Source organism: Sapajus apella, unplaced genomic scaffold, assembly GCF_009761245.1.
Source record: "Sapajus apella isolate SASKATOON/1434 unplaced genomic scaffold, GSC_monkey_1.0 scaffold87, whole genome shotgun sequence".
Classification (NCBI taxonomy): Eukaryota; Metazoa; Chordata; class Mammalia; order Primates; family Cebidae; genus Sapajus; species Sapajus apella.
In genome coordinates this window covers 7,013,462-7,025,834 of record NW_022437027.1, presented here as the reverse complement: position 1 = coordinate 7,025,834, position 12,373 = coordinate 7,013,462, and the positions used below count along the sequence as shown (strand labels likewise).

General features: G+C 35.5%; 1 protein-coding gene across 3 annotated transcripts in view; it reads right to left on the bottom strand.

Annotated features, from left to right (window-relative positions):
• The window catches only part of PPA2 (inorganic pyrophosphatase 2), a 106,963-nt gene that overhangs the window by 22,845 nt on the left and 71,745 nt on the right, over positions 1-12,373 (bottom strand). For all 3 annotated transcript variants that reach the window (XR_004261731.1, XM_032254873.1, XM_032254874.1), the window contains 2 exons: positions 7,478-7,605; positions 4,668-4,753 (listed from right to left, as the gene is read on the bottom strand). Coding sequence is in view for 2 of the 3 variants with exons in the window: in XM_032254873.1 (XP_032110764.1) it covers positions 4,668-4,753; positions 7,478-7,605 (214 nt within the window). In the remaining variant the exon portion in view is untranslated. The remainder of the gene's footprint in view (positions 1-4,667; positions 4,754-7,477; positions 7,606-12,373) is intronic.

Below are 12,373 nucleotides of genomic sequence, written 5' to 3'. Positions count from 1 at the left end.
CTCCTTCTTGAAAAATGAAGATGTCTGAAGAAAGATAAAGGGATGGGAAGGTATAGCCCATGAGGCTGGAGAGGTAGGTTTGGACATATTGTTTAAGGATGGAAGGGTTGGATAAAATCCGTATTGTTTTAGGATGGAAGGGCTGGATGAAATCCCATATTTGAAGGGAATCATAAGATGTTTTCAGGCATAAAAATGACAGTCAGATTCATACTTTTGAAAGATAATTCTGGCAGTACTATATAGAATATATTAAACAGCAGAATGACTTAATTAAAAAACAGTTTATGAGTAAAGAAATGCTAAGTAACTGAATTAGTTTAGATTTATAACTAGAAGGCACTCAAGAATCAATCGAAACTTGACAAATGTATAAGACGGATCAAAATAAATAATGGTTAATAAAGTAGTAAACAGAATAGTACATTTCTGATTTCTTAATAAGGTATATCAACTGGTTGAAGAGAGAGAGAGGACTAAGGAATAAACTCCAATGGCAAAAAATGATTTCCCCCAGAATCGAATTTAAAGTTTTCTTAGGTAAGACTAGAAATAATAAAATTCTCTCTTTTAAAAGAATATTTAGCTTTCAGAGCAAACATCCAGCAGTGGAAAAAAGAATACACAACAACAACAAAAATCTTATTTGGAGAAAGAGAATTTTCAAGGTATCAGTTAAAAGAACTTAATAAATCCAGTGCTGCTGAAAAAAAAAGAGACACTACCTGGATTAAAGAAAACAAAAACAAAAACAAATGTTTGTTGTTTTAAAATATTATTCAACAATTTGCTCCAACAGATATTTATTGAGTGGCTACTCCATGCCAGGCATTAGGAATATAAAGATGAATCAGGCATCTTTATTAATCTGCTTTTGAGGAACTTATATTGTAGAGAAGACGACAAATTCACGAACCAAGTACTTTATGACAAATGTAATGACAGAAATCCATAGGGGACAAGGAATACAGAGAGTACTGGCACTTAAGCTAGCATGGGGCTATTAGAGGGAATGTTTCCTAGAGAAGACGACATAAAAATTAAATCTTAAAAGATGAGTAACTTGGCCAGTTCAAGAAAAGAGAAGACAATCATGGCAAAAGAAACAAAATGAGTAAAGGTCTAGAGATCACTACAAGCACAGTGTTTGTAGGGAGTGACAAGTGGCTTTCAGTTGTTGTAACATGAAATAAGATACAAGAAGTGACGGAAAATAAGGCTAGAAAGGTTATCTAAATCTTGAAAGGCTTTGTTTGTTTTTCCATGAGAACAAGTTTGGATTTTATGATTCTTCAGGCTGGCGCCAGTGGCTCATGCCTGTAACCCCAGCACTTTGGGAGGCTGAGGTAGGTGGATTGCTTGAGCCCAGGAGTTCAAGACAATACACAGGAACATACTGAGACACGATACAAAAATTTTAAAAAGTAGCCAAGTGTGGTGGTGCGTGCCTGTAGTCCCAGCTACTTGGGAGACTGAGGTGGGAGGATTGCTTAACTCTGGGAGTTGAGGCTGCAGTGAGTTATGTTCACACCCCTGCACTCCAGTCTGGGCAACAGAGCAAGACACTGTCTCAAAATAAATAATAATAATAATAATAGTAATAATAATAATAATAATATGGTTCTTAAGCAGAGAGGCTCATCAGAATTACATAGGGGGCTTTAAAAACATACATGTTTAGACCCTACTTCCTAAAGATAAGAATACACTAAGTTTAAAGAAGGGGACAATGTATCTGAGTTCTATAACAATTTCCCTAGTTAATTCTGTGTATTACATACACATTGAGAGAATGTCTATGATAGTATAGACCTAAACTGAACTAAGTGAGAACAGGTTTCAAAAAGGAAGGCAGAGGAAGGCTTGCCAATTTATAATGGTAGAGTTTAAGGAATTAAGAAAGATAGGCAATTCATTATATAAAGGCAAAAGAAATAAAAACTAATGACTCTGAATGTATTTTCAAATTAAGATTTAAAAATGAGAGAAATATGGATTAAAATGAGTCAAAATTTTTAAGATCTTGGACTTTAAATTTTCTAGATGCATATGATTTATATACTGAAACTTATATTCTGAAAATTCTTAGGCTGGGCATGGTGGCTCACACTTGTAATCCCAGCACTTTGGGAGGCTGAGGCAGGCGGATCACGATGTCAAGAGATCGAGACTATCCTGGCCAACATGGTGAAACCCCCATCTCTACTAAAAATACAAAAATTAGCCAGGTGTGGTGGCACGAGCCTGTAGTCCCAGCTACTTGGGAAGCTGAGGTGGAAGAATTGCTTGAACCTGGGAGGCGGAGGTTGCAGTGAGCTGAGACTGTGCCGCTGTGCTCCAGCCTGGTGACAGAGCAAGAATCTATCTCAAAAAATAAATAAATAAATAAAAAATAAAAAGAAAATTCTTCAACTAAAAAAAGATATTTTATTGTAAAAATGTAGAGGAGGCAAAAGAATACAGCTATTAAGAGAGTAAGGTTTAGGCCAGGTGCAGTGGTTCACACATGTAATTCTAGCACTTTGGGAGGACAAGGCGGGCAGATAACTTGAGGCCAGGAGTTCGAGACCAGCCTGCCCAACATGACAGAACCTGTCTTTACTAAAAATACACAAATTAGCCAGGCATGTTTTCAGGCACCTGTAATCCCAGCTACTTGAGAGGCTGAGGCAGGAGAATTGCTAATCACTTGAACCTGGGGGGCAGAAGTTGCAGTAAGCCAAGATCTTGCCACTGCACTCCAACTTGGGTGACAGAACAAGACTCTGCCTCAAAAAAAAGAAAAAGTAAGGTTAAATCCTGGCTCCACCATGCGTTGTGTGACCTTAGATAAGTTAACCTAAATATTTATGCGGACTGAATTTCCTCATGTGTAAAATGGAGATAATAACAATACATACTTTATAGGATTCTTGAATATTAATTACATAACATATATAAATCACTCAGAACCTGGAACATATAGAGTTAATAAATATCAACTCTTATTGTTAATGTAATCCTTATCATTACTCAGGAGACTACAGCAAAATGATTCCAGAGCTTAGAAATAAAGTTACCTTCACAGTAAGGATAATTAGACTCAGCACAGAAGGTATGAATTCAGGCTGTAGAGATACTAACCAAACAAATAGTCTCTAGCTGTGTAGCTGAGGAAACCTGGGGAAACACTCAAGTCTCATCAAAAACTGCGTAAGCTTTTTAGAAAGTACAATTAGGAAGGAGATAAGACAGCAAAGAGCAAGCAAATATATCTCAGACAATCAGAGACCCCCCTTCACATTGGAGCGACTCATTACACTGAAGTTTCACTTTTAGACCATAAAGGATAGCTCAGTCTACCAGTTACTAGGATAGACAAGACTAGGGGACATTCAATCATATCCAGCTTTGCTGTTAATAAATTATGTTATTTAAATTAGAAACAATTATCTACTTTTTAAGATTATGCTTAAGAAAAAAAGAGAGAGTGCTCTCCATAAGAGGTAAGAAAAACAGGAGAAGGCCGAGGAGTTGACATTGTTTCTTTAGCAAGCAAGAGAAACAGAATCAATATATTGAATGTTCAAGTATTTGTAGGTAAAATGGGCCTTCTTGATGCCTTAGATAAAACAGTCCTTGAAATTAAATAATTCTTTACTCCATCAGATTACCTTATTCTAATGATTTCTTAAACATCCCTCTTGATTCCCAGACTACGCTCAGAGGGTGCAGGGACTCTATCGTATTCATAGTAATATCTTTAGTACCCCACAGGACCTGCTTTTGCCTCCTATACTTAGACTTACCAAGAGTCAATTGTTTTTGTTCCTAAATGTGTTTGTCAATTGTACTTGTTACTATAATTTCATAACTTAGGTATTAATTATGTTCACAGATGAACTGTGAAAAAGCATGGAAGAACTGTTTCTATAAACATTAAGTAGGTTATAAAACTATCAAGGCTTTAAACAATAAAAGAGCCTCAATGAAGGTGAATCACCACAGAAACTTGGTGTCAAATTTGGTGTGGATAACACAATTTAAATGATTTTTTTATAAAAAGAACCCTAAAAATCTGTCAGGAATTTTTAGTTATAAGGTGCTTAAGGATTACAGGATCTTTATTTTTTATCCTATGTTATGTTAGAGTATATACAAAATCTCTATGGAATCTGTATTAAAAGGGGCTTAGCCCTATATCCAAAGATGGGTGAATATACATTTAAATGTTTTAAATTAAATATTTGATTTATGTTACTATTACTTAATTCCTCTGAATCAATCAACTAGTGATCATGTTGGATAAGAAGGCTTTTACTTTCTAAGAAATTATAGTAGTTATTAGGCAAATAAAATAACCGTATAGATGTGCCTATTGAAAAATTGCATTTTTTATCTTTGCACAATGTATTCCAATTAAATGTCCATTTATTTGTCAGTATTTCCACTAAATTATAAAATCATAAATCCCTTGAGAAAAAGGATCATGTCAATTCCTAGCTTAATAGTGCCCAGCATTTAAATGCCCAATGAATAGGTAGATACTATGTATTGTTTAAATAAAAAAAAAAAAACCATGCTATTCTCTGTATTTAAAAAATCTGAAACTGAGTAGTATTATATGGCTGTTTAACACCAATTAGTAATAAAATAACATTACTTACATAGAAAAGACAAATTCTTACCAATTTATAGTCCCTCCATTACACTTCTTCATAAGCAATGCTTTCCAACATTGATGAGTGGATTTAACAACTTCAAGAGCAAAAGCCTAGCTCCAAACAAACAAATAAAAAAAGATGTATTTAATATCAGTCACACTGTTATACTAACACAAAACTAATTTTGTGACGACAGTTAATCGTTAAGAGCATGAGCTCCAGAGTCAGGCAAAACTTGGTATAAATTCTGGCCTCCCTATTTATCAGCTGTGTGACTTTGGGCAAGTTACTTAAGCTTGCTAAGCCTCAATTTCTTCATCTATGAAGTAGAATATAATAGGGATAATCTATATCAGGGGCTGGCAAACTAGGGTCTATGGGTAAAATCCAGCCTGCCACCTGTAAAGTTTTACTGAATAGTCACATTTGTTTGTGTTTGGCCTATGGCTGCTCTAGTACTATACAGGCAGAGTTAAATACCTGTGACAGAAATTATACGGTCTGCAAAGCCTAAAATATTTTCTCCATGACCCATTACAAAAAAAAGTTTGCTAACCTCTGCTCTAAGTCGCAGAAGTGTTGAAAGAATAAATGACATATGTAAAGTGCTTAACCCAGTACCTGGCTTGTCAGTAAGCATGCACCTATCCCTTTCAGCATCACCAAAACTGCAGGCAGTCTAAATGTAGTTTTTTCAGTCTAAGTAATTTTAGACTATCCGCTGTCTGAAAATAGTACATCTCCTAGACATTTATGACAGTGTCTAAAAATGCATTATCAATAATACATATACTTCTTGCTAGATATACATCCAGTAAGAACATCTAACGAAAACTTGCTTTATAATTCCAAAGCAGAAAGTTCTTCAGATTCTTTTCCCTCAAAATGTTGTTTGTTTTCCTTAAGGAGAGTCCTTACTGGTTAGTTCACACTAGTTCCTTTCTTCTTCAATGATAACTAAATACATTATGATAACTAAACAAATTATGATAATAGAGAATCTTGGGAACTGAGATATAGTAATAATGGGAAATTTATCCTCTGAAAAGAGAAGTTCTCTCAGGTCTACTATTGCCTGTGATGGAGGACGGCTTATTTCTCAATGAGGTAGTGTTGGGGGGTCTCACTTCAGATATAGGACAAGAAATCAAATACATTATCTGATTATGCAAAGATAGATTTTTAAATCAAATTATTTGGACAAGTGTGATTATTTAGAATCAATTCCAATACTTGCTTAGAGGAGTGGCAGAAAAACCTAGAATAAAAGAAAGGAGCCATCTTTCCAACCATGTTAAAGAGGGACAACTTAATTCTTGAGTTATGCTTTGCTATAGTTTGAGGGAATTTGTCCTCTCAAATCTCATGTTCAAATTTGATCCCCAGTGTTGGAAGTGAGGCCTAATGGGAGGTGTATGGATCATGGGGGTGGATTCCTCATGAATGGCTTGGTGCCTCCTCAGAGTAATGAGTGAGTTCTTGCTCTGGTAGTTCCCACAATAACTGATTGTTACAAAGAGCCTGGGTACCTTCCACCTCTCTCACTTGCTTTCTCTCTCACCCTGTGACATGCCTGCTGCCCCTCTGTCTTCTGGCATGACTGGAAGCTTTCTGACGTCCTTATCAGAAGCAGATGCCAGCACCACGCCACTTGTATAGCCTGTGAGCTAAATAAATCTCTTTTCTTTATAAATTACCCAGCCTCAGGAATTCTTTCATAGCAATACTAAAGGAAGTAAGGCTCTATATTTTAAATAGTAGTAGTAAAAAGCAATGCATAAAACAATTATTTTCTCAAGAGGTTGTATAAGTGACCTCATCTTTATACAGAAAAAAATTACTATTTGTCAAAAACTAAAAAAAAAAAAAAGCAAAAACTACCTCATTCTTTACAAATTCATGACTTGGCAGACACCCTGAGGCAATAAGGAGCCACAAAAATACTATATAGGTTTGAAATTTCAATTATCTCAATAATAAAATGCAAATTTTTTGAAGAAAAAAATAATTTATTGTATAAATTTTCAATATTGTAAGGAAGAGAATTTAATCTAAAATAATAATTTTATATTTATATTTAATAATTCCAGACAAAGCCCTCAAGATTTGAAGTGTTCTTTTAATGTGCTTTCAAAAAATATTGAGTCCAGTAATCAGTTATTTTATAGCAAAGTACCCATTATGAATTTTAAGTTTTCATTAACATGCCTTAGTTCACTTAGAAAACATACTTATTGGTATCCACTTAAAAGCTGGTTTCAAATGTTTAGTTTACCTAGTGGTCATAACTTAAAAAAAAAATTCCATGTTTTAGACTTTAACTCCTTGGCCTGTTCTCTCCATTTGTATCATATTAGAGATACTTTGTGGTAACTCTGGTATTCTAATAGAAAAATCCTATGACAGTAAGATAATTCAGGTGTCCTTTCAATTGTTAACAAGCTGAGTTCTGCCATGGTAGAATGAACACTTAGGAGGAAGGCTCCTATGGACTTACATTAAGGGTGAGTAACTTTCTCTTCCATAAAACAGTAAATAGAAAGTTTTTCTATATACACAATTTGCAAAATTCGACTGATCATAAAATTCCTTCATTTTCTAAGATGAAGGAGCTACAGACAGTCAGATGGAAATAGATATTTTTTCAGCCTTGTTTATTCACTTAAAGAGCTTCTGAAACAAAATTTAAATAATAAAATCATGTTTCTAAATATGTAAGTTTGTTTTTTCTTACCATGCTATATATAGATATTCACATAAGAAACTCCCCAAGTGAAACGAGTATTGTACAGGTATCAGGAGGTACATTTTAAAATACAGATTCTCATCTTCACCTTGTTTTTGAATTCTCCATTGAAAGCAAACCGGTTTTCTGGTTTTCCATCTGGTACCTTATATAATCTAAACCAATTAAGGGTAGCTTCGAGGTAACCCGGTTTGAACTTCTTAACATCATCAATATCTGTAAAGAAAAAACAAAAAAGATGTTTTGTTAAGAACCAAAACTCAGGCCATTTAATGGCAGAGCATTAGACTAAGGGAGCCAGCAATCACGGAGCCCAGTCTAACCAGCAGCACAATTGATTATAATACCTAGAGCAGCAGCATTGTTGACACATATCACCTTCAGACTTTTGTGTTTCCATATGCATAATACTATTCTCACTCTCTACAAGCATTTACAAAGCATCTTCAGACAATGTGCTATGTATGGGAAATAAATAGATGGATACAACAAAGTTCTTTTCATCATGATACTCAGAGGTTTAATTCAGGGAAAGAGATGAAGAGATAAAAAATTGCAGTGAAAAAGCAATGAGGTTTTAACAGAGATATACACAAGGAATGGCAATGTAATAGAGCAGGAGTAAAAGAAAGCATTATAAAATGCTCATCATCATTGGTCATTAGAGAATGCAAATCAAAACTACATTGAGATACCATTTCATGCCAGTTAAAATGGTGATCATTAAAAAATCTGGAGACAACAGATGCTGGAGAGGATGTGGAGAATTAGGAACACTTTTACACTGTTGGTGGGAGTGTAAATTAGTTAACCATTGTGGAAGACAGTGTGACGATTCCTCAAGGACCTAGAAATAGAAATTCCATTTGACCCAGCAATCCCATTACTGGGTATACATCCGAAGGATTATAAAGCGTTCTACTATAAGGACACATGCACACAAATGTTCATTGCAGCACTGTTTACAATAGCAAAGACCTGGAACCAACCCAAATGCCCATCGATGATAGACCGGACAGGGAAAATGTGGCACATATACACCATGGAATATTATGCAGCCATCAAAAACGATGAGTTCATGTCCTTTGTAGGGACATGGATGAACCTGGAAACCATCATTCTCAACAAACTGACACAAGAACAGAAAATCAAACACCGCATGTTCTCACTCATAGGCGGGAGTTGAACAATAAGAACACATGGACACAGGGAGGACAGCATCACACACTGGGGTCAGTTGGGGGGAATTAGGGGAGGGACAGCGGGGGGTGGGGAGTTGTGGAGAGAGAGCATGGGGAGAAATGCCAGATATAGGTGAAGGGGAGGAAGGCAGCAAATCACGTTGCCATGTGTGTACCTATGCAATAATCTTGTATGTTCTTCACATGTACCCCAAAATCTAAAATGCAATAAAAAAAAAAAAGAAAGCATTATAAAAGTGAGAAGTACACCACTAATTGGACAAGACAGGGAAAGGTAGAAGGAAGAGCACACATAAAAGCAAGGGACTGTATTTCAGAATATACAAAGAAAGATGGGTCTGCATGGCTAGAACATCACTGTTATGTAGGAGTAGAGTGTGATAAGATACCTAAAAAAAGCCAGTCACTGAGGATCATATACACAGTAATCTCCCTTTATCCACGGTTTTGTTTTCTGCCATTTCAGTTACCCACAGTCAACTAAATCCAAAAATATTAAATGGAAAATTCCAAAGATAAACAATTCATAAGTTTTAAATTGCATACCAGTGTGAGTAGCCTGATGAAATCTTGTGCTGTCCTGCTTCATCCTGGCCAAGATATCAATCACCCCTTTGTCTAGTGTATCCACACTGTATACACTACCCGCCATTAGTCACTTAGCAGCCCTCTCAGCAGATCCACTGTCTTGGTATAGCAGTGCTTGTGTTCAATTAACCCCTATTTTACTTCAGAATGGCCACAAAGCACAAGAGTACTGGTGCTGGTAATTTTATTACAGTATACTATTATAATGATTCTGTTATTATCAAAACAAACAGGGATGTTTTGCAAAAATTAATTACTTTTGAGTTCCTCCAACTTATGGTTTTCTTATTCAGAGAGGAAAAAAATCTGTTAGTCTACTGGCAGTAGGTATCTAGAAATGCAATTTAATCAGTGCCCAAGAGAAATGATTTTCTAGGCTGGGCGCGGTGGTCACACCTGTAATCCAAGCACTTTGGGAGGTCAAAGCAGGTGCATCACGTGAGGTCAGAAGTAAAGACCAGTCTGGCCAACACGGTGAAACCCCGTATCTAAAAATACAGAAAAATTTAGCCGGGCATGGTGGCGCTTGCCTGTAGTCCCAGCTACTCAGGAGGCTGAGGCAGCAGAAATACTTTAGCCTGGGATGGGGAGGTTGCAGTGAGCCAAGATCACACCACTCCCCTCTGGCCTGGGCAACAGAGCAATAAATCATTTTCTGTTGCTTAAATCTGATTTACGACTTTATCATTGTACCTTGTAAACTATCATTCTCTGTTCCATTGTATGTAACTTATACAAATCATGTAACTTTGATATGATTACTGTTAGTTAACTCACTGACTTCCAATGAGAAAGAAAAAGCTAATTATCTAATATCTATCTCAGTCTAGGAGGCTTTCTCCCCAAAAGTTGTAAAGAGGACCTATTAAGCAAAGACACCAATTAGGAAAAAAAATGAAAATTTTATAATGGAAATAGGAAGTATAACTCTCCAAATGTAAGATAAACTTTTCCATTCTCAACAAATTATACCCTAAGAGAAAACAGCTGCATTTTCCCAAAAAAAACAAAACAAAAAACATTACAGAAAGAAATGTAAACATTTTTGGCCGGGCGAGGTGGCTCACGCCTGTAATCCCATCACTTTGGGAGGCCGAGGCAGGCGGATCACGAGGTCAAGAGATCGAGACCATCTTGGCCAACATGGTGAAACCCCATCTCTACTAAAAATACAAAAATTAGCTGGGCTTGGTGGTGCGCACCTGTAGTCACAGCTACTCGGCACGCTGAGGCAGGAGAACTGCTTGAACCTGGCAGGTGGAGGTTGCAGTGAGCCGAGATCGTGCCACTGCACTCCAGCCTGGTGTCTGGTGACGAAGCAAGACTCTGTCTAAAAAAATAAAAAAATTTTAAAAAGTAAATATTTTTTAAAACCCCAATAGCAAATGCCTGAAGCCAAATTCTTTTATCTAATGCCAACAGTCAGTTTAATAACCCCTCTGAAATTACAAAAAGTTCTAGCTAAAGTGTATAAACTTATTTGTGGTTTATGAAAAGTATACATAAGTATATATAAAACTTAACTGTTCTTCATGAAATTCCTAAGAGTCAAGAACAAGACATTTGTATTCAATTTAAGAAAACTACAGATACGACGGTTTAAAAGGTTTGCCAAAATTTATCCAACTCACTCATGATAGAACTAATATAAGTACTTCCAATTCAATAATTTCTGCTTTTTCTTCTCTGCTGCACAGTAACACTGCCCAAAGTTTTTATTTACATTTAAAAAATGTAATAAAGATGTATTTTTTCAGTTTTCTTTTACTGTGATAAAATATCCATAACATAAAATTTGCCATGTTAACCATTTTTAAGTGTATAATTTAGTGACATGAAGTATGTCTACAATTTTGTGCAACCATCAACACTATCCATTGGTAAGACATCTTTTATTTTTTCTTTCCTCAGCAAGACAATTTACTTCTACAGAAGGGTGCGGCTCACAGATGGAACAATGGCAAGCACAAACCTATTAGATGTATTTTTTACAATCTATGTTATTTTAAGAAAAATGGCAATTCTCTAGTAGTCATTTATTCCCACTCTTGGAATTACTTTTATATGAAAGTATTATAGGCAATTATATCATTTATTTTAAAGATGAATTAATCAATAAAGTTAGGATAATCTGGAAAAGCTATATATGTAATCAAGCTAAATCTATTTCAGCTTCTAGTTTTGATTAAAAATTAAGATCTTTTCATTGAACTCTACTCGATCAACTTACTGGACTGAAGACTCTACTTGTGCAGAACATTCTGACTAATGTTCACATATTATGTATGCTGACTCTGGCAGAGTACTCTCTAATGAAGCCCACATTTCTGCTTCCATCAGTCAAGTTTTAGCTTTACCAAGCATCAGGTATGTTTATTTCCAAAACATTTATGCTAACTGTATCTTTTATTATAATTATGAGATATAATTAAATATTATATACATCAGTGAATTTATGGTTACAAAAAAGTTTTTGTTTTTATGAAGTTAATTTGAATGTTCTGAAAGAATTCAGTAAAATGTTGCTAAAAATATCTGCTGTCAAATTAAGGCTGGAGCTAGGTGCCATGGCATGCCCCTAATCCCAGCTACTTCGGAAGCTGAGGTGAAGGATTGCTTGAGCCTAGGCGTTCAAGACCACTCTGGGCAACACAGTGAGACCCCATCTAAAAACAAAAATAAAAAAACTAGACCTGGGTAAGAAAACAGTTAAATATTAGGAGAAAAAAAATAAAAATCTATAGTTATGCATATAGGCTGCTTTCCAAGTAAGGTAAGAGGAGAATTTTAGATATGAGAGGTTGGATACATCCTCTGATGAAATCATTTTAGTAGAGTCTTGGATGAACTGTGGGAGCAACTCATTCAGGTATCTGAAAGAAGTGCAGTCTGGGAGGAAGACAGTAAGTGCAAATATTCTGAAGAGTACGCTTTTAACATTCAGGGAGAGAGTAAGAAAGTCCTATGCTAGAGCATAGTGAAAAAACAGAAAGTATTAGGCGAGAAGATTAGAGAAGCAGCCACAGTTCAGTCATGAAGGACTTGAAGGGCCATATTAAGGACTATGGCTTTTACTTTGGGATGGTTTTGGGTAGAGTAAATGTTTTAAGATCTTTCTATCTGATGTGTAAAGAAAAGACTATATAGACAGAAAAAAAAAAAAAAAAAAAAAAAAAAAAAAAAAAAAAAGAAAG